Genomic DNA, 22,204 nt, shown 5'->3' with positions numbered 1-22,204 from the left:
TGGTGGTATCTAGGCTGATAAGAATGGAATGTGACGTTATGTCTACAGATGACACGCCCCAGGGGCAGCAGGTAAATGCAGAAGAGAAATGGTCCCAGAAAAGACCCCTGCAGCACCCCACAAATCATTTTAACACAAGATGACCCTGAGTCATATGATAGCTACATTGAAAGACCTGTTGTAAAGGTAAGAATAAAACTAATTTAAAACAGAACCGGATATGCCCACCCTTTGACTACGTCAACACAATCTAAAGTAACACTAAGATCTAAAAGATCTAAGCAGCTATAAGCAGATCAGTCATCGTTTTAAAAAGAGCAGTCTGTGCTATGGTTAGCCCCAAAAACAGACTGAAATTTTTCAAAAATATCTTATCAGTTTAAAAAAGCAATTGCTCAACAACAAGTTTCTCTGAAACCTTCAGAAGTGGATTAATAATGTTTATAATAACATGTTTATATGAGGCTGGGACAGTACCAGTCATTAGCAATGCATTGATAATAGCGAAGATGTGTAGATGGACAGATCTATATACCTCCTTAAGAAATCTGGCCGACAATATGTCAAGGGTACATGAGGAAGACTTCATTTTTGTAATAATGTCAGTGAGCGTGTGACAGTACGGGTGCTGGGACCCAGGCGCAGAGTGGGGGAAGGAAAACACGAAACTCAAAAAGGGAAAATTAACAAAGATTTTACTAACACAAAAAAGCAAACACAAACAGGGAACAGGCAAGGCCACAAAGGGCAAAACAACAGACTCAAAATATTCTTAGGAACAAAAAAAATAAACAAGAACAGAACTACACTAGTACAGAAAACAAACGGCAGAAACGCACAGAAACACACAAGCGGAAACAAAGTAAGAAACACAAACCGGTCAAAAACATAGGCGGGAACAAAACAGATCTCAGGAACAAAATACAGGCAGGTACATATAAGTCATGAACCAAACACAACTCGGGGACAAACACAAGTGAGAACAAACGCAGGCAGGTAAATACAGTTTGCAAACAGAGATGGAAACAAACACAAGGAAACCAGAACATAGACAGGAACGCATGGAGCAGATTTGAGGAGGGGAGCACAGAACAAGCAGACATACCGCAAGAATCCAGCACCTGAGTCAAGGAAGAGGGCAACTTAAATAGACCACACTGACGAGACACAGGAGGGCACCATGAACAATCAGGCCACGGAAGGGGAAGGGAAAACGAGACAGCCAGAAAACAATGATTAGACAATTGGAAACAATCATACAATTAACACAGGGGGAGCAGGACACAAAACAGGAGTGCCGCCATCTGGCGGCCCAACAGGGAAAACGCAGACAGGAACGCAGGACCATGACAGAGCGTATCAATAGAGATTGAATTAAGACTCCAGAGAGGCAGCAGTCTTTGTTGGAATAGTTAGGCTTACATCTTGTGATGGAGAAGAAATGTGCATTTGAAAATTGTCCACTTCCTTGACAAAAAAGGTTAAAAATTCAATATAAATAAGTATAGTACAAAATGTCCCAGAAGCTGTTAATGGGATAATCATTTATGAATGATTCTCTCATGAATTCTCCTAATGAATGATTATTTAATTTTAAAAAATAAATTAATAAATAAATCTGTCCTTTAAAATAGCCTTTAGCAAACTGATTTCATCAGCTTGGCATCTTGGCATCTTGTTAAAAAACTTTTTTTTTCATGTTACTTTTTCATTTCTTTCCTTTTATTTTAATTTTGAATATTCCTGTGTGCACATTCATCCCTGCCTATCATTCCCTCGACTTTAGTCATTTTCCTGGATTCAATAATGCTACCCTCCTCCCAAAATAATGCACCGCAAAAGATGAACCTGGACCACAAACTGGACTACAGGTCTGAAAATGAACTCCAGAAATCGAACTCTTTCACACATCATTGTCTAACTCCAGATGTTTGACTCCCAGAAATTTGCTGTCCACTGTTGCAAATACAAGATTGTGGGAGGAGGGCAATTTGAATCTCATCCACGAGAGCTGTAGCCCTCAGTCAGAAATGTCATTCTGAATAATAGACTAACATAATACTGTACAGAAAGGGAAACCAGGAGGAATTATCTCTTGTCGCATGGTAACCTATTAATTAGATTTTAAGGCTAGGCTACATGCATCATGGTTTTAGCAGCACCCAGCAAAATTGCCCTTTGTGTCCAATTTCGAGCTCTATACCATTGTATGTTTTGCCTCACAGCTCCAGGTTTAATATCTAGCTATACATATCGTTTTCTATAATTAGGCAATTATTATCATCGCGGTCTGCACTGAAGAAAAAAATCTACGAGTCAGAAGGAATTCTGAAAATGTTCATTGGTTGACAAATGTCCTATTGGAACGTTACCATCCCGTATTGATACCAGTACCGCTATGCTACGCCACAGCCAGGAAGAAGGAAAGGACGAAACCAATGTTTGGCATACGTATTTATTAACAAAATAAATGGCACGGCAACAAATAAGATCATGCAATAGGCCTACAGAAGACACAATTAAATAAAGCGCACGCCACTAGTTTCCCACGAAGCTTAAGAGCTGCCCGAAAATAAACAGGTCTTGCCACAAATCCCTCTAATTCCATATTGGTTTAACCGCGTTCGTCTGAATGGATTCGGTGTCGCTGACCCTCGCGCAGCCCCCATATCGCATTTTGGTGTGAATAAGCTCACTAATGCTAAATTAGCATTACATTTATCGGGCACTTTATGCCGAATATATCCTACCAATGAAGTGATGCCTTGCAGAAATAATCAAATGCAGACATTAACGCGATTGTTCAACCTTTCTCAAAATTTATAGAGAATTTTCTCGTCACACACACAACCTGGCTTGTTTGCCATGTTCTCATTGTCGAAGCTACTGCAGCTGCTTCTCCTGTTAAACCCGGGCTACTGGCGAGGAGTTGTTGCTAGTCCCACCGATGACAACGCAGCGCGGGGCGGCCATGGAGACCACGGAGAGCCGGGTCATAAAGAGACCCACCAGGATTCATACAGTACATTTGCCTCGGAATTCCTAGAGTCAAGATATCTAACAGATGAGGGTAAGCCTGATTAATCTGAACAATATTCTATTTGATCTTATGGCTTAATGAGGTTTGGCTGTAAAGAAAGACTACGTATATTTTCCTCCTTTTATTTACACTGGCAATGTATTGAAATACCCAATTTACGTTAATTCGCTTATATTGGTTTTATGTTGATGCCGGTAGGCTATATGTCTGTGATTCTGGTTACAGTTCAATAAGACGGTTAGAAAATTACAAGACAGTTCTCCTAGAATTACGTTTAGCGTTGGGCACACGACTTTTGGTAGATTTTTACCTATTAATTACTATTGTTTTTTCACTACGATTACCTCATTTGTTTGTGTAATTTTTGTGTATTCAGAATGACATTAGTAACGTTTTGCGCAGCCTTTTGTCAGCACCCTGGCCAGCAACCCGCTGCTTCTGACATCCCTATTCAGCAATCACTCCTACGCAGTACAGTGTCCATCGTCACATAGCTTTCAGAGTTCTGCTGCGCAACGTTTTAATACGTGAACGAAAATCAAAATGCTAACATTTTAATTGCAATGTACACGTAACACACAGACCTATTACGTGTCCTAAGAATTGTGCACAATATGATAGAAACCCATTTAACCTTATTTGTAGGGACCTTCAAAACGTTTCCTCGAGGATGTTGCATGCCTTCTGGGTTCACTACGCGCACGATGCACTGACTAATAGTGCGTTGTGCGTTAAATACAAAAACTGTGTTTTTATTCCAATTTGTGACTGTGACTGTGGTTGTGGAAAGACAAAATGTTGAATAGCACATTGCGGCTCTTGGGTAACTGCTATACCACCTCTACCCACAGAAGGAGGTGACGTTTGTGGTCACCTTCAAAACACTAGCTTGTAGTTTTTACACTGCAAGCCGAATAGCATACAAAAAGAAAGCTGCGGGTCACCAGAAGAGAGACTCTTATCGCTCACTAATGAACCCTGGCCAGTTTAAGCAATTCTACCCCTAGCAGGAACCCCAAATTGAGACTTTAGCCTGTGGTCGAGGAACGTGCTGTTCCCAACTTGGGAGACTTTAAAAAAAGAAAAAACAAACCATAAAAACATTACACCTCTGTCGGCGAAGTGAGGATTAACTGAAATATGTTTAATTTTCTGAATTCAGCATTTTAAACCAGTAAACGCCCTCGTTTAACTTCAGACACTCTGAATACGGAACAGTGCATCAACAGTTATTTAAAACCCCTCACTTATCCAACATGAAAAATACATTTAGTTGACTTAATTAGTTCATTGTTATCAAAAATATCAATTATTAATTCAATCATCACATTTGTTGATAGAGAAGCCTGTGGGATCAACCTTTATAAAACTCACAACCAGATTAAAATTATGAAATAGAACAAATATTCACATTTAATCTAAAGACGAGGGTCAACTACCTTAAAAATCACCAGACATGGACAGGTTACAATTACACAACAAACAAAGAAAATACCAAACCACAGCCTGTTTCTCCCAAACAGACCCCGGGAAACCAAGATCAAAGTACAAAAACCAAAAGACAGCCAAATATTCCAAAAAGCCAGGGATGAAAATGTAAAAATGCTAGATGAGCTGAATGACTAAAACTTCAGATCCTGCGTACACCAAACACCACACAACACCAGGCCTCGCTGCAAGGTTCCAATTCCTCAGATGGGAACAGCAGATACCCACCCAAGAATGTCCACAGCAGCAGATGTTACTGACTGAGGTTAAGGCCCCACAAGAACTACTTTCTTCCTCCTGACTCTGATTGACTAGCTAAAGAACAGCCTGCATTTCATTTTCTGTGGTTCTATGAGGGAGGGGGCATGGTTGAGGGAGAGAGGGGGCAACCTGGCTGCACTGATTTGGTGAAGTGTGAGGTGTGGGGGTGTGGTTGCAGACTGGGACTATCTTATATGAAAACTGACAAATGTGTGTATTAAAGTTGCCTTATGTTGCTGAAAGCAGGGCTAAGCACTATGACATTATTATCAAAAGAATCCTGGTGTTAATCCCTTTATAAAAAGATCAAACATAGCTATGTTAGGAGGTGATTTAGCTCAGCTATCAAAGAAAGAAACATGGAAGTTTACTACTGCTCCTGACAACAAGAGGTGGATTTTTGTAGGCAGGTAATTGTTAAATCTCACCAGTTGCGATCTCCACCTTCAGGTAACATATCTTCCATGTAATAAAACCAAACGTTGGTTTCTGCTTGAAACTGGAACCGCTTCCATAAAAATGTAGATTTCAACATATCATGCCTCAACAACCACTATAGACATTAAGTGATTTCAGTATCAGAGTTTGCATTTAAACTTCAAAAGGAACATTCTCTTTGTGCAGCATATAGCCAGGCTCTGCGTGTTTGAGTTTCCTCCAGAAGGCAATGAAGTCATAAAGTTTCAAAGGAGAGAAAACTCTCTAAGACCTCCCAGTTAGAAGATATCCCAGGGGGCCCTACTCACCCAAGGATGACAGTGGGAAGAGTGAAAACAGATTCATTCCTATGGTCAAACTATCAAATCAAATTATATTGTCTGTTTCTCAAAGGTGGTAATCTAAGAACTAGTTATCCGACATAATTTACACTGATCGTGATAATCGTGACAGAGTTGGCATAGATCCTGTATGGCATGATAACCTACTCCCCTTCATCTAGTCCTGTCTTCTGTACCTAAAAATGATCCACCTGGATATCGTTTCCATGGGGTTGTGCTCTGCTGATGGATCTTGTTTTTTTTCATTTTCAGGTTATCCCTTCCCCACTGCCCCACCTGTAGATCCATTCGCTAAAATCAAAGTGAGTGACTGTGGAATAACCAAGGGTTGCGTCAGGTAAGATCTAAGGTGCCCTCCTGTAAGGATCACAGATATAATGTGGTACTGGGTGTGTCTCTAAATAATTAATTTCCCTGTTGTTAATTTTCAGATAGTTAAACTGAAAATTTTCTGAAAAACTGTCAAACTTCAATTAAGTTTATTTAGAACTAAATACAATTATTTCAATCAGTAGCCATAACTTAATCTCACTTCCAAAATCTAATAATATTGCTCTGAAAATAAGTGTTTCCCTTAATTTGGACAGGAATATATATTGTTCTTCATGGTGCTCTGAATTTTGACTGTCTTAGAAGATGGTTCACATTGCAGTATTGGCAAGCTCTGATGCCACAAAGTGAACAATGTTAGGGTTGACTTTTCTAAGCACTTGTTCTAAATCCAGGATCTATCCACTGAGATCCTGGTTTGCTTCTAAGACGGTCAACTTGAGTCACATTGTCACAGACAGTCTGCATCGCCACTGATGCGAACAGAACAGAAGAACTGTGCGGCTCAGTCATGTGTAACTAGCAGACTCATCACAGTAGTTTTTCACTGCTGCCACACGTGGTACTGCACCTTGTGTTTGGAGCATTTAACAACACCCATTGAGCCCTCATAAGCCCCCTGTACTGCATCGTGCTGTCACCAGGCATTTGCGTTCACATTAAGTATCTACTGTGTACTTCACATCACTCTAATGTTACTGTGGGATAAAGAGTGCTATATGTGTGCCAAATTCTCTGACAATTTCTTAGTGGGGTACTGCTGTTGTACCCCTGAGTGAGCAAGGTCCATTCTTAACATAGGTTTCACTTGTAAATATAAAGCTGTTTAAATGGTCAGTGTGTAAAAATGATAGCTCTCTAAGTCAGACTGGAGAATACTGTCTCACGAGTTAGCTGCTGACAGACGCGACTTAGAGACAGATGGGCTTTGTAGCGTGACAGCAAGTCATAATTTACTGTATTGTAAATCAAGGCAAGTCTTGTTTCACTGGCTGCAATCCCAGAGCACAAGCCTATTACGTGACTGACAGTACACTAACTACTTACAGAGGATATAAAACACATTTAAAGGACCGAACAGGTAGTTAGATCTGTTGAGAAAATCAATGATAAAGCAATTATACTTAACCCGAAACAACACCACTTCCTGCTTTAATTCAGAAAAAAATCCTATCATTATAATAACAATTACTGCTGTTGCTTTGTAAATGTGCTTTTTCAGGGTGAATTACAAGGAGTAGATGCACATAATCATAGAGAGCATAGTACAAATCGCTATATTTATGAAATTTGGCTTAGGGATTTCAATGACTTAATGAATTATCAATGGAGCGAGCGGCTTCAGCCCTCAAATACTATGATAAAATACAGAATGGCCCTTAGTTATTCATAAGATCATTTCTTTGTACATAGTAAAATGTACAGTGTTAATTCAACTCTTAACAGATAACATTTGGTACCACAGTGGAATGTGATACCAAATGTTATCTGTTAAGGGTTGAATTAAGACTGTTGGAGATGTATTAACACTGGACATTTCACTGTGTAATATGACAATAGCTTGATATTTAGTATATAATACATGCATAGTATGTGTTTGTAACACAGAAAACCTTTTTTTAACTGTACACTTATTTTGTTTGGCCTGTGTCTTTATAATTTCCCTAAATAAGAATAAATTGAAAAAACAAAACAAAATACAGGACCAATACCTGTGCATATTCCTGGTATGATATCCATATGGGGCAACAGCCATATAAGATTTATTGGGAAATGATTTCAGGCCTTGTTTGCACGGAGGTGTCTGACAATCTGCCTGTTGACATGCTGGGGTGCTGGGTGGGGAGGGGACTAGGGCACTGGGGGGATTCTGGAGAACAGAGGCTCAACATGACGCATGTGCCTCCCTTTCCCAGGTACGGGAAACCAGGCTGCGATGCAGAGACCTGCGACTACTTCCTCAGCTATCGCAGGATTGGTGCTGATGTGGAGTACGAAATGAGCGCGGACACCGACGGATGGGTGGCCGTGGGGTTCTCCTCCGATAAGAAGATGGTGAGGGGGCTATGGGGCATGGATACATGTCAATTTGTCCATACAACATTTCAGTGATTATCATTTTTTGACAACCAGAGTGCCTAAAATGAGTTTGGTCACGTCCAAGTTGAGCTTGGTGTCAAAATTGAATGTCAGACAAATTCACAGTTGAGTCATAATCACTTTTTTGTGTTATTGGCACTCTTAAGACAAATACAAGAAATGTGGCAGCATATTACTTCACAAGTCCAAATTGCTTCCGAATTTATGATTTACTTTCATGTTCAAGCAGAGTAGGGCTGTGGGGACAGACTCAGGTGGGCTCGGAGGGAGAAAACGAGAGCAGGTCAAAGCAGAAGAAGCGGAGTCTTTTACAGGCGAACTGAATCGCGATTGAACTGCCTTTGGGTGGACGAAAACGGTATGCACATTATGGAGCTGCAAAGGTAGTCTGCAAAAGTTAGGGCAAGTACTGGCGTAGATCAAAACTGGTGTGATGAAAAGGGTTTTGGTATTTTAAAGACACTGCAGCCCATTTTCACCTTTTCACAAATGAAAATGTACTCATTATACAAAGATATATAAACCTGAATAATTGAGTGGAGAAACATAACAAATGCAGATTATTCCATGCAGGAGTACTGCATGATACAATTAAGCAATTAACATCTTTTCATGCTCTGTGACATGTATAAAAATGCTGGGCCAGCTGACCCCGATTTTGGGTCAAGATAGCAAGAGGAAAAGATCAAAGTAACTTTGAAAGAGGTTCATTATTTGGGCATGAATGGTAGGAGCTTCAGTCACAGAGACTGCTCAACTGGCTAGTGTTTCAATAGGAACAGTGAGTAAAGTGACATCTGCATTTAGATCTATGGGAAAGACATCAGTAAATAGGATCGGAAATTGTGGTTGAAAGTGCACATTCGATGACCGTGATGCTCCGTGCATTAGTGCGATATGTAAGGAAAAACAGAAGAGCAACTCTGTGACTCAGAATTTCAATGCAGGATGTGATCAGACTGCGACAGCAAGAACAGTGCATCGACAACTACATAGAGAGGGATATCATAGAAGGGTTGCACTGCATAAACCCCTCATTACAAAGACAATGCACATTTGAGAGTACAGTGGTGAAAAACCATAGGCACTGGTCTACATACATGTGAAAAAAGTGATATGGTCAGATAAGTCCTCCTTCACCGTATTCTCAACAGCTGGGCGAGTTCACGTGTGGCATACACTAAGAACAGTACAGCCCAGAATGCTTGACCCCTACTGTGAGGAGGTCCGATGGCACTGTTATGCTGCGGGGGCCATTTTCCTGGCATGGTTTGGGTCCACTTGTCCCCTTAGAGGGAAGGGTCACTGCAAATAAACGCAAAGTTATTCTGAGTGATCACCTTTTTCCTATGATGAAACATTTCTATCCTGATGGAAGTGGTCTCTTCCAGGATGGCAATGCGCCCATCCACAGGGCACGAGGGATCACTGAATGGTTGAGTATGAAAATGATGTGAATCATATTCTGTGGCCTTCACACCAGATCTCAACCCAATTGAACAACTATGGGAGATTTTGGACCAATCGTCTGTATATATATCATCTAACTATGGGCAAGATAGCCAAAATGCGAATTTCCCAAAAGCCTGACCATTCCTTTAACATTAGTGAAAGTAAAAATGAGAAGCCAGAGCCAAGCCATTGCTAGATTTTGGCACAGAACTGGTCCAAGTCCTAAAACTCCACTTGGCCTGGAATTTTCAGTGTCTCTCTGGTCCCCCATCCAGGGAGGGGATGATGTCATGGGCTGCGTCCATGACGACAACGGGCGAGTACGGATACACCACTTCTACAACGTGGGCCAGTGGGCCAAGGAGATCAAGAGGAACCCGGCACGCGATGAGGAGGGCATCTTCGAAAACAACCGGGTGACCTGCCGCTTCAAGCGGCCGCTCTATGTGCCCCGCGAAGAAACGCTGGTGGACCTCCACTTAAGCTGGTACTACTTGTTCGCATGGGGCCCCGCCATCCAAGGTGAGAGTCCACAATAGCATGGGTTGGAGGGCTCCTATGGGTCAGAGTATGGCCCTCTTCCTCCCATTTTGCAATTGTACTGCTGAACTATGCTTTCACATCACTCACATTCTCCCTGTACATGAGCAGGAAGCAATGCAGTTGAAGCACACCCATTCCTCCAATACACGCACCTACAATAAAGTGACTATTTTCCTACACATAGTACTACATGGGGGAAAAGTAACAAGAAGGGGAGAAGTGCATCTCTCATCTGGGTAGCTGATAACCTGTATGGTCCTGTTAAGTAACTGAGGCGATTATACAGAGAAATGGTACTATCCTGTTTTTATAAAGCCAGCTGTGGCACTCCCCTGCACACTCCCTTGGGGGACATAGTTGGCCTCTCTGATATCCAGTTCTCGAGATCCACAGTCCAGATAGATTTAGAGCTGCCTTTTAACCAGAGACTGGTTGACACCTTGACCAATAGTGACTCGATAAACAGGAATGAGAAACATACAGATCTGCAACAGTCAGCCTTATTTTCTGTGCACAGGCAGTTTTAAGAAAGAAAGAAACTGCCTGTTCACCTCCTGTCCAAATAGCAATACAAGAAAAGTGGCAGAGACCTAAGTTGAAATAGAAAGAGTGCACCTGACTGTGAGAGCTGCAGTTTTCATTGTGTGCATTCTTGCCTCTGTTCAGTTGGTAATACAAGTTATTTTTCTGCAAATGCTTTTAAAAAGTTCCATTCATTGACAAAATATTTTGTTGATGAAGGTACTGACCAATCAATGCTTCTCTCCTGCTGCTTCAAACAGGATCCATCACCCGGCATGACATCGACTCGCCCCCTGTCTCCGATCACATGATCAGCATCTATAAGTATGAGGACATCTTCATGCCCTCCACGGCCTACCAGACTTTCTCCTCCCCCTTCTGCCTGCTACTCATTGTAGCGCTCACCTTTTACCTTCTCATGGGAACCCCATAGCCCCTCGAGGCGGAGAGAGAGTGCCGTCGAAATGAGGGGACCAGCAATAATCAAAGAGACTGGGAAACACCAGTGCATCACTGTCAAAGAGAACACACGACAAGGGTGTGTCATGCATAGATATACCGTAGACATATAAATCTAGAACTCAAGATGGAGCCTGCAGATCATTAAGCAAATGATTGTAGTGTTTCACCATAATCCACGCAAAGAAAACGTCCGTTAGCCTTATATCTTATGGTGATTCAGAAACAGGTGTTTCTCAATATTAGAGCCACTATTAGTGTTATTTAATTTATGGAGTATTTATTATATTTTATGATTATGAGCATTAGTAATTAGCTGCCAGATCTGCATGTGCCATTTTAGCCTCCCAGTGCCAATGGACAGACTTGGGGCCTACACAATGTGAAGAACACTGGACTGTGAAGCCAAACTGCACAGGAAAGTGGTGTGCCATAGCTTCCCGCTGGAGCTTGCTGGAGCTTGCTGGTGCTGTGAAGAGCGAGTGTAGATTCACCAAATACGCAGCTCCTACGGTTCTTCTGTTCTCCATGCCTTTACGAAAGAAGGTTCTAATTAGTATTGAGAGTTTTCAGTGGTATATTACAGTGCAGAAGATCCATTGCCATAGAACTGAACTTGGTCACAATGCCAAATTCTGCAAATTTTCAAAAGTTCCACCAAATTACAATTTTCTTCTTCACCATCTGGGAGACAGAAATTTCAGTGTTAAGCACAGCGCTAACAATTTGAGTCTAACAATTCTGTGCTGTCAGTCAGCTTGTACCTTTCCTAGAGCTGCTGAAGTGGGTATGGTTCAGCATGGCAGATACATTTTGACAATATACACGTTGTCTCGTATCATTGCTTCCTTCCTGCGGTTTTGAGCAATGTTCTAGCATCTTGCAAACAAGGGCTATTTACCGAAAAAAAGTTACTTTACAGTTTAATTGATAATCACCTCTTAATTGTCACTAATCTGAACATGAAAATGAACCAATAGGTATTAAAAAGTGAAACATTGCGGAAGAATTTAGTTTAGATATACCACAGTTACAGCTGATCAGTGGCCCATAGCTGAGTCACCAATGCTTGGCAAGTTGAACCAAGCACTGTCCTTGGGTTATCTTTCCCAACAGAACCACACTGGATGCCATTCAGTAGATTCAGGTCTGAAGGAAAGGAAATATTTAGTTTCATGCAGAAAGGTCTATTTTCAGTTCTTAAGCAATGTTTTTTATGCCTTTTTTCTGCATAGACAAAAATTAAACATGTTATTACTGTATCACTAGTAAAAAATATATTTTAAGTGTATAGAACTGCAAAATAAATGAGTAAATGAGTTAATTTTAGGAGGATGGGTAAAAATTTGAAGACAAAATGCAGCTTAAAATTTAAACATTCCATCCAGCTTTGATCTGAGTCTCTCTAATTACAAAGTCAACTCTGTTTATAAATCCTGTGGAACCAATGCAATACAAGTAGGGTTGCATGATAATATTGCAGTCGTATTGATGTCACCACAGAACATCTTAAAACAAATGTGTTGACCCAATGCTAAGATCATGGCCAATATGATGAAGCAACATACATGCAGCAGCAAGGTGACACATTTTATATGTTGCTGATACTGTAAATTAAGTGAAAATGAAATGCTCAAAAACTAACCTGATTATAAACACCTTTTGTTAATATTTGTAGTTTATCATGTTCACCAGCCAAACCCATAAGCAAAGCTATATAGAGACACGGTAACTCATTAATCATATTCGCTGCTTAATAATGAAGTAAGCAAGTTGAAACATTTTGGTATACAGCTAAAATTTGTTACATTTTCCATTCATACAGTATGTTGATTTCTGTGCTCACCTACCTCTTCAGTGAATGTGGAAATTTAGCTGCAGCTTGCATTTGTGCCATCATGTAAAACAGGACAGCAATAGCATTGGTATTGCTCAATACCAGACAAACACTGGTACAAATTCTAATTCCATTTGGATTTTAATTTAAGAACACTGGCTATAGGAATTTTAATAAATTACACTATTATGTGCATGATGACATTATTACAGGTATGGCGTAATGGTAACGTTAACTCTTGTTCTGTTTGTTTGTCTCCATCAGCAGCGCTGCGGTTTGAGGTAAAAGTGTCAATTGAAGTGAAAACATGAATATGGACAATCTACTGCTTGTATAATACATTCCCCTCTAGACTGCATTGAGCAGGTGACCTTATTCAAACCACAGAGACAAAAACAGCTTTTAAAGCTGTTTTTTATCTACTGTATTCAAAATAACACAGTCCTCAGCATTTGGAAATGGGGAGGAAAGTTATTCCCCCAAAGTTTGAGAATGACTAATGATATTTTGGCACACAATTATTCTGATTACTTTTTTATTTTATTAAAAGCGCACAGCAGTTTTCTAGACCACAGACAAATGCACAGATATATGTGAAAACCTGCACAAAGAGAGAGTGTCTAGGGGTTGCATAAAAAGTACTGTACTGATGAGAGGGGATGTTCGACTACAGCATGAATAGGAATCAGGCAATATGCAATAACACTTATATAGGTGTGAAGGAGAAAGCCATTTCTAATGACAGAAAGGCAGAGGGGTAAAATATTTTGACAAAAAAGGCTTCCTTTTGTTTTAAACTTTTCATTGAAAAGTTTTGGATTTTCTTATGAATCATTCACACGGACGCACAACAGTTTTAAAATAATAAAACACCCAAGAGCCCTCTAAATGAATTTGTTTGTCTTTAATCCAGACTGTAGCTGTGCTAATGTAAAGGGACAGTTCAGAGAAAGTGATCACAACCCAAGTTTATTCCTGTACGTACCTGCTCCTTCTGGAACAACACCCCCTCAAACAATCTTATGTATCTTTACTATATGTGTTCTTAATAAAGATGTTATTAAGAAAATTAAAGATTTTATTGTCTTGTCCTCTCTGCTAAATAGACCCATGCGTGGTTATATAATACTTTATCTCAGCAGATTTATATTATGGAGGCCGGGGGTTCTCAAGTAGGCCAAGAGTATGACTTGACTTGAGAACAAGAGTATGGCAGACATGGGGATAGACCCTTGGTCTCCCACACCACTGTGCAGTGACATTAAAATGGATTAGTGGGAAGCCTTATACTTTATAGTTTAGTATTACAAAACCGTTATGTGTTATGTAGCTAAGTCAAAATCACTACTTTAAGCCTTTGAACAGTAGGTTTTTTGGAATTTATTTTTCAAAATCGTGTTCTATAACTCCATTGCTTTCAATTACCAGTGATGATTGTTACATGAGCATTGGAATGTTCAGTCAAGAACATTCTAATCACATTTTGTCATCTTACACCTTAAAGGGTTAAGTAGTAAGTATCTATCTCCTGTGATGTATGCAGCCGCACATCTGAACAACTGACCATTGGGTGACATTACTTTGTCATGCTAATGAGAGGTCTATTCACGGTTTATTAACTTATGCTTATTTTCACAACAAACAATGAACGGAAAGACTAAAGTAGGCAATGGCATATAGATAGGAGTCATGCTTACTTTTCAAATTTTATTAATAATAATAAAACAGTAGCTAGGACATGACCTACAGAACGAGATCTAGGACCTAGCCTATACCTTATTTGTCCTCTAGATGTTAGCAGAGATCCGCCAACGTGAAATATGTCCATCCAGTCATTTTCATGCACAGGCAATAGTATAGTATCAGAGTATCTGTAAAAACAGAGGAAACATGGGAATACAGTCAATGTTATTGTTTTGAATGTTACTTTGAATGTCGCAACGCACGAATGTATTCGCTGACTATTGTTGGTTAAAATAGCATTCGTTGAGATTCCCAAAAACAAAATTGCAAACAAAATGCTCGAAACAAGCTAAAGAACTATATGAACTCAAAATAGAACTCCTCAGTTCAAATTACAGTCACACGTGTATTTTACGTTTAGCACAACAAAAAATACTTTCCCTTCTGGGCAATACTTTCTCTACTGGGGCTGGTCATTGTACTTTTGGAATAAGAACTACATCTCCCACAACTCTTTGCGTCAGCACTCGATTCACAACCTCAGTGTGGTTGTTGTAGGCACAGCTGCAGACCAGCCTGTGAAAATGGCAGACGAAGAGGACACCGGGCAGGGGAGTGCCGTAGATCCAGCCTCATCTCCAGATAGCCCGCAAAATGAGCGCCAACCCTTCGTGACTTTCAACGAGACAGTGCACCCGGCGGTGTCAGGCATGGTCAGCCAGCTGTTCAGTCAGCCACCGCTGGCACTCAAATTTGACAAAAACATTAAACAGGCCTTCTACAACACCGGGGCTATGATCTTCGTAGCTATATGCTGTGGAGCTGCTGTATTGGTTTATTTTATCTTGGAGGCCTTTCTACGACCGCTTCTTTGGGCCGTTCTCTGTGGCACTTTTTTACACCCTTTTAAATACTCTCTAGCTCGAATCGGTCGTTCTTGGCTCAGTGGACTGCAGGACACTGGGACGCCGATACTGTTGGGCACCTTGCTGCTTCCCGTGTGGTTCGTGAATTATGGTGTGGAGACGCTGGGGGCTTTAGTCATGGAACGTCTCAAGGTGCTGCTGGCGATCGGGGCAGGGGTTCCACTCCTCTGTTTTCTGTACTACTTCTGGAGCGTTATTGGTATGCAGGTGATAATCGGCCACGCCTGTGCTATCATTAGTTGCACGCTGGATTACTTCAATGCTATGTGGGTGAGTACCCAATTGACACGCCCCCTTTTCAGCAAAACAATAGTCTCTTTTTAGGAAAAGAACATAGAAATAACATAGGGTGGACTTAATTAATTACAATCACGATATTGATAACCACCTAACGTTAGATATGTATTACAAACATTATTAAGTGGTTTTTAACATCTATAATGTTAAAATACTCAAAGTTCATGTCGTGCTCAATGACACCTTTCTGTAGCCTAATACTTCACATTTCTCCAAATGTAAACCTTTGTGGCGCATTCCGATTTCTCTAAATGTAAACACTTGCAGCGCATTGTGACTTTAAATGGAAGTTGTGAGAAAGTATTGTTACTGAAGTGAACGCCACGTTAAACGGAACTGGCTAAGCGTCAAGCTGGTCAGAGAAGGAAGGGCTTATTTCAGTTGTTCGATCTGCGCAGTGCAGTTGACCAAAAATAGAAATCGACGATCCCTCTTAACTGCTACTGTAAATGCCATCGTTTACTCGCTAGCCATGAATATTACTACATGGCAGCCGGTTAACAATGGCATGAGTCATGACAAAGACCTGAACCCAACGCACAAAGTAGAATATTTAACCCTTTGAAGAGTTATTTCTTTGGAATGCTTTTATGAAAATTTAGTGTTATAGCTCAGTTGTTTTCAATGACTAGTAGTGATTGTTATATCAGCATTAGAATGTTTAGTTAAGAACATTCTAATAGCATATTTATGATCTCACATCTTAAAGGGTTAATATAGAATCCAGGGGTACCCACCTCAGTGTCACAAACTGACCGAAGTGGTGTGACTGTGAGCATGGATGTTGCGACAAAATTATACCTGATCAATATATCGAGCCTGGTTTCACCACTGATGGAAAAACTGCAAGCATTACGCCGAAATTAGACACACCTCCATGTATTTAAATCTCAGTAGTAGCGAGGGTAGACGAATGGGCAATGCTCAGTGCAAGGTCTACATTTTATGTATTTGACGAAGGCCCAGAAGAAAATGTAACTTCTAGGGGGAAAAATGTGAGAGGTGATTGGGAAGCCCTTACTAAACTGGTTGTAGAAATAAATGTTCTAGTGATATGTTGATTACCCGGTTTTATTATTTAATATTTAAAACTTAAAATAGCCCTACATTAATGCAAGTAATACTTTCATTCAATGCAGAATTACAGTTCCTAAATTTGTGAACATTTTAATATCACGTTTACAGTTAATAATCTTTCCTAACCAAATCCATTACATAACCCTCTCAGAGATTTTGCAATAATTAGTTTGAAGGTTTTATACAGTCTTCCATGTTAGCTTAAACAGCTGTCATATGAATAAAATACTGCTTGTGAAGGAGGCCACCTGGATAAAGTGGATGTTGTAAATTAAAGTAGTGTCCAACCATCATTCTACTTAACTACATTACACCTTGAAAGTACACTTTCTCGCACGGAATGGAGATCTTTAAATGGTTTGTACTTCATAATTAGAAGGCTTTGTTAGGCTTTCCTTTTAAGGGCTACTATGCCGTCCTCAGAATATAAATAGCTATAATTTGCTTTCAGAAATCTTAAATGGTGCTATGATCAAAGATCTGCTTGCCATCTTTGATGGCTTTATTTAAGCAGTTTAATTGTTTTTGAAAGGGAATTGTGTGAATGGCAATTAAAACTTATTTATTTAGAGATAGAACTGAACTGTGAAGCAATTTCAGTTTTGACTTTGGTGTCAACTGGCTGTAAGTCAGGAGTCAAGTGCTGTGGGTGTGTGCTTTCTAGAAGGATAAATATCCCTCACACTGTGGAATTATTAACTGCACAAGCAAGGCATCAATTTGGTGTGGCAGGACACCTAATGAAGACGTACTTGTTTGAAACATGCCTGTGCCGTGCAGCCACTGAAGTCCACGTGGGAGCATGGAAGTGCTTGTGGGATATCTCTCCATTCATTAGTCACCTCTCACCTGGCACCAGTGCTGGCCTTTGATGTCCCCACATTGTGAGTGAGTGTACACTCTGTCTCCTAGGTTGGCACTCTTGTACTGGGCTACGTGCTGGCGGTGGCTTTCAAGTGGACCCCCGGCATGGAGGGCTACCTGCGGGCTTTGTCAGTGCCTGTGTGGATTGCGCTGTTGTTCTACATGGGTGAGCGAGGGGGCCGGGGCGGATTACCAGTCTCCGCCTCTTACTGTCGGTTTTTGGTTCACGATCACACTTGGACTTAGCATGGTCGTGATGATCACACACTGACTGATCACAGTCATAGTGGCCATGAACACTGACTGACTACGCTCATAGCAACCACTCGTTTACATTTTACATTTACATGTAGGCATTTAGCAGACACTCTTATCCAGAGTGTGTGTAGACAGGTTAAGGCAATGCACTATGCTGATGCAATAGGGTCGCAACTGATAGTAACAATCAATACACAATCTTTTACACATAAAATGGCCATATTTAGGTTGTCTTTTGAAATGTTCCCAAGGCCAGCGTCTCACGTTTTCCTGTTATCTTGTGCTTGTGTTTAACTGATATCACTTCCACTATCAAAGCTGCCCTATGGGGCCTCGTGCACTGTGTGCTCTGTGATGCTGGGAGGTCATTGGCCCCCACATGAGGAAAAAGAGCTTTATGGAGTAGGAGCATTTGGCTAATAGCGCTGGCTAAAGGTCTCCAGAACATAATGTGAAGTAGAATAGATATATGTAGAAAGTACACTGCCCCTGCCCCTGAATGTTGACTAGTAAATGTTAAACCCTGATGGTTGAAATGCTAGAATGTGGAGGGCTTTTCAGGCGTCTCCTGATTATTGTGTGATGTTGTGAGCTGTTAGTGTGCACAATCTGTGCTTTGTATTGATGCAACCAGAGTCTGAAATTATTCAGAATGTCTTTTGAAATGCATGTCATATTGCTGTCATTTAGTACATGACAGGCTTTTAGGTTGCTCCTTTCATCCAGATTACGTTCAGCTGAGCTTTATGTGCATTCTGTTAGTAGGACATTAAAAAACATAGCTTTCTAAGATATATGGGAATTTAGAAATCTCTTAACAGGCGTCCTACATCTGATATCATTGTATTTCCTTTACTGCTCCTTCCCCTTCATCCCCCTCTCTCCCTCCTTCCCTCTACCACTCTCCCTTTCTCTCCCTCCCTCCCTGTACCACTCTCCCTCTCCTCCCTCCCTCTTTCCCTCTGCTGTTCCCTGTGCCACTCCCCCTCTCCCTGCCCAGTATCTTTGACTGGGTCCTGGAGGGTGCCAGTCTTTGTGGTTGTGGCCAGCCTCCTCATCATTGGCTCCCTGCAGGAGAAACCTCAGGCGTCGAGCCAGGGTGAGCGCAACAGCAGCACAGCTGCCCTCTGCTGTCGTCCAATCACTGTCTGCTTTAAGCGTGGGCATTTGTGTCCTAGAGGCCAGTGCGGTCAAAATATGTAATGTACATAAAAACCCCAGAAAATGCTGATATATATGTCTGATATATGCTCTGATATTTTATTCTGTTGAGATTTTAAATGAGTTTTAAAATCCTGAAAGCAAGTGCCCACTACTTTGTGAAATATGTTCCTGTTTATACATTTGGAAAAAGTAAGTGTGTGTTTTGCCCTAATGACTTAGTGAACACTTAGTACGAGACAAAGTTACTGGGAATTGCCTCTCTACATTGTATGGAAAAGGTGATGTACCACTCCAGGAGGACATTATATATTTTGGTTTTTGTTCCTAAAAATCCTGTTGGTGTGTTTCAGAACATGTATTTACATGCTTCCTTGGTTTATGTCTTATTTAATTAGCAGAATGGTATGGCACTGTGCTTTTCTGCCCTTCATTTCACATAGGCAGATGTTATGTTTCAGTAACCACAAATCCACACTGCCCGCCCATTAATCCACCAATAAACAAACCAACAAATAAATAAACCCTTTGGGTGTATGTGATATACCCCTCTCTGCCGACCTCAGCTCATTTAGCAGCTCTTTAGATGCAGGAAATTGTTATGTCAGGCGTAAGAAAAACTGTTCCTCTCTCCACACCGTAGGGGAGCTGTCAGGGCAGGTCCTCTCCTTCGCTGCCAACACCATCTACATGGCCATCTCCTGCAGTAACCTCAGACTGGGACCGGAGCAGCAGAGCTCCACAGCAACATCTAATGGTGAGTCAGCAGAACTACAAAATGACATCATGTGGAAAAACATGGCCACAAAAGGCAATAACGGTGATAGGAATGGGTGGTGAAAAGCCTCGTTTTTGGATACGAAAGCACACTATTTATTAAGGATAACGAAACGGGGAATTAACAAATTCTTATACCAGTGTTTGTCTTGCATGCAGAATAGGGAGACAATCCGACTTGAAGAAGTGCATTTTAAGTACACATATTTAACCTTTGTTAGCATGGGAGTGCTGTTCAGTTGAACCTGATTGGAAGTGCGTCAGTAAATTGAAATTGTAAAAAGTAAATCTGCGATTGTGACTGCGTATCGCTTATGACTTAAAACCTGTGATGGTCAGGCTTTGAGTGGCGCGTGTCCCCTCTGCCGCAGACGATGTCGACGCCCCCAGTCAGAGACCCCGCCCGGAGTTTCGCGCGATGCTGCACAAGGAGAAGGCGAGCGACATATACTTTGTGCTGCTGGTGTGGGCCATCGTCCTGGTGCAGATCTGGCTCAACCTGTGGATCCTGAAGCTCCTCCCCATTCCTGTGGCTGGTAATGTTCATGTACCGCACACACCCCAAACCCACACGAATATCTACTCCCTCACTAACACGTGCACATTAATGCATATGAACGCGCACACACACAGGCACTCACACGCTTGTTCTTTTGAAGCGGTTTGCTCAGTTTTCTTTTATTTAAATTTATGGATATGTTCACATCCTGTGATGTATTTCTATAGACCATAGAAAGCTTATATGGAAAGTGTACATTGATTGGCTGTTGCCTGCAGACTGGGTGTTGCCTACATGGGTTGCTATGCCATCTACTTGCCTCACTTTGAATAACACAAGGGTGCCCCTGGCAAATCACGTGCCTGTTCTTTTAAAACGACTCTGTTTGCTGTTTACAGTCTGGGTGCTGAAGAAGCTGCTGGTGCGATTCGGGTTCAAGGGCTTCGCCAAGAGGACCCTGACATCGTGGTGGGCCGTGATTGGCCAGCTCTTCAGGGAACGGCAGGAAGCCCTGCTGCCTGGGCCTATCAAAGGCCTGGCCCAGTTCCTACTCAGAGTGGACACCAAGGTAATCGCCTGCTTTCCCTCTCTGACCGTAGATACCGTCAACTCAACCCCAGTCCCCTCTGTCCAGGGATATTTAAAATCTGGTTAAGACAGAATGTGACACGGGTCCGCTTTTGGTTTCCGAACCGGAAACTAAGCATCTATTGAAACGGGATTACCCTCTTCTGATCTGGCACCGATAAGTGGACCTGCCACAGTGTGTCTTAACCCTGTCTGAACGCCGCTGACAATGATGGCGCCGCCCGCACTGCAGCCTGACTCCTGCCCCCAGTAACAGCCACAGCTCACTGTAGCCGCTTGGGCTCTGGCCATTGGCTGGAAGGCCCACCTTCGCTGCTTCGCCCTGGTAACAGGTAACGCCTCCTCACAGACATTCAAATCCAGGATCCTGTCCCTAATCGCAGATTATAGTAACACTGGTAACACATTCTTTGAGCCTCTTGTCACAAATGCCGGATCTGTGATTGTGATTTTTGGTTGGTCCACGGTTCTGATTGAAACCCCAGGCTCACGGTAGCCTCACTGTTGCCCCACGGTTGCCCCTCTCTTCTCCCATGGTTGCCTCACTGTTGCCCCCTGTAGCCGTCACTGGGATGCTAGAATTTCCTACTGTTAAGTGTGTGGAATTTTCCTTGAGCTCTCGGATGTGAATCCGGAGAACCGTTGAGATGTTGGTGCATGCACAGGGGTTCCCGTGTCATATCCCTCAGCCTGGCACAGTCCTTGTGAGCATGTGCTCCCCCTCCCCCCCGGACAGCCTATCTGAATTGCCTGGAAGTGCAGTGCAGAGGAATATGAGGCGGTACAATATTATAGCATTTGAAACTGCATCAAAAATGGCCGAACTGGTGTATTGATGGGTCGGTAAATAATCTAGGGAGGCTGCACAGTGAATGTGGCACTTTGATGGGAATCTGCCTGCTGCTGGCACGACTGTAAAGGATCTCTGTTTCAGTCGGTTGTATGCTCTTGATTTTGATGTTTTCTGTTGAGATGGACTCTGAATCTGAGTAAAAGTACTGTTGTGCTTGTTTCTGCCTTTTGATGTGTAGACTGAGCGCTGTTGCCTTTGAACAGCGATTATTGCCCACTCACACATCTCTGCATTCTGATTCATTTAGCTTGACCCCTCTCTTCTACCTCTTTATGGACCCACACCATGAAGCAGTCAGAGTTACACTTGCTGGCAGAATCTCTAGGTTTTTCCCTTGATGTGTTCCTGTCATTTTAAGAAAAGTTGACCAGCCTTAAATATGTGACATTGTTGTCTCCCTTCTTTCCCCC

The 22,204-nt window shown here is 41.7% G+C and overlaps 2 protein-coding genes across 3 annotated transcripts in view; both read left to right on the top strand.

Moving 5' to 3' along the window:
* Positions 1-2,430: 2,430 nt before the first annotated feature.
* Positions 2,431-13,885, top strand: LOC118221206 (DOMON domain-containing protein FRRS1L). Its single transcript, XM_035406050.1, has 5 exons — positions 2,431-3,070; positions 5,821-5,905; positions 7,815-7,953; positions 9,726-9,972; positions 10,776-13,885. The coding sequence occupies exons 1-5, from the start codon at positions 2,866-2,868 to the stop codon at positions 10,946-10,948; spliced, it is 849 nt and encodes a 282-aa protein (XP_035261941.1). The 5' UTR covers positions 2,431-2,865; the 3' UTR covers positions 10,949-13,885.
* An 852-nt stretch (positions 13,886-14,737) lies between these two features.
* Positions 14,738-22,204, top strand: part of tmem245 (transmembrane protein 245) — a 34,117-nt gene continuing 26,650 nt past the window's right edge. Inside the window, exons 1-6 of one of the 2 annotated variants that reach the window (XM_035429772.1) lie at positions 14,738-15,690; positions 17,707-17,824; positions 18,917-19,015; positions 19,721-19,834; positions 20,226-20,390; positions 20,752-20,921. In XM_035429772.1, the coding sequence (XP_035285663.1) occupies positions 15,079-15,690; positions 17,707-17,824; positions 18,917-19,015; positions 19,721-19,834; positions 20,226-20,390; positions 20,752-20,921 (1,278 nt within the window). In that variant the 5' untranslated portion in view covers positions 14,738-15,078. The remainder of the gene's footprint in view (positions 15,691-17,706; positions 17,825-18,916; positions 19,016-19,720; positions 19,835-20,225; positions 20,391-20,751; positions 20,922-22,204) is intronic. The other variant, XM_035429780.1, reaches the window with a different exon arrangement.

The sequence above is a fragment of the Anguilla anguilla genome, chromosome 1 (genome assembly GCF_013347855.1).
Source record: "Anguilla anguilla isolate fAngAng1 chromosome 1, fAngAng1.pri, whole genome shotgun sequence".
Taxonomy (NCBI): Eukaryota; Metazoa; Chordata; class Actinopteri; order Anguilliformes; family Anguillidae; genus Anguilla; species Anguilla anguilla.
This window is presented reverse-complemented; position numbering and strand designations above follow the sequence as displayed.

Coding starts and splice junctions, on each gene's coding strand:
- LOC118221206 (XM_035406050.1), top strand. CDS start 2,866: ATGTTCTCATTGTCGAAGCTACTGCAGCTGCTTCTCCTGTTAAACCCG. Junction 5,906..7,814: donor ATAACCAAGGGTTGCGTCAG/GTAAGATCTAAG, acceptor TCCCTTTCCCAG/GTACGGGAAACCAGGCTGCG. Junction 9,973..10,775: donor ATGGGGCCCCGCCATCCAAG/GTGAGAGTCCAC, acceptor TGCTTCAAACAG/GATCCATCACCCGGCATGAC.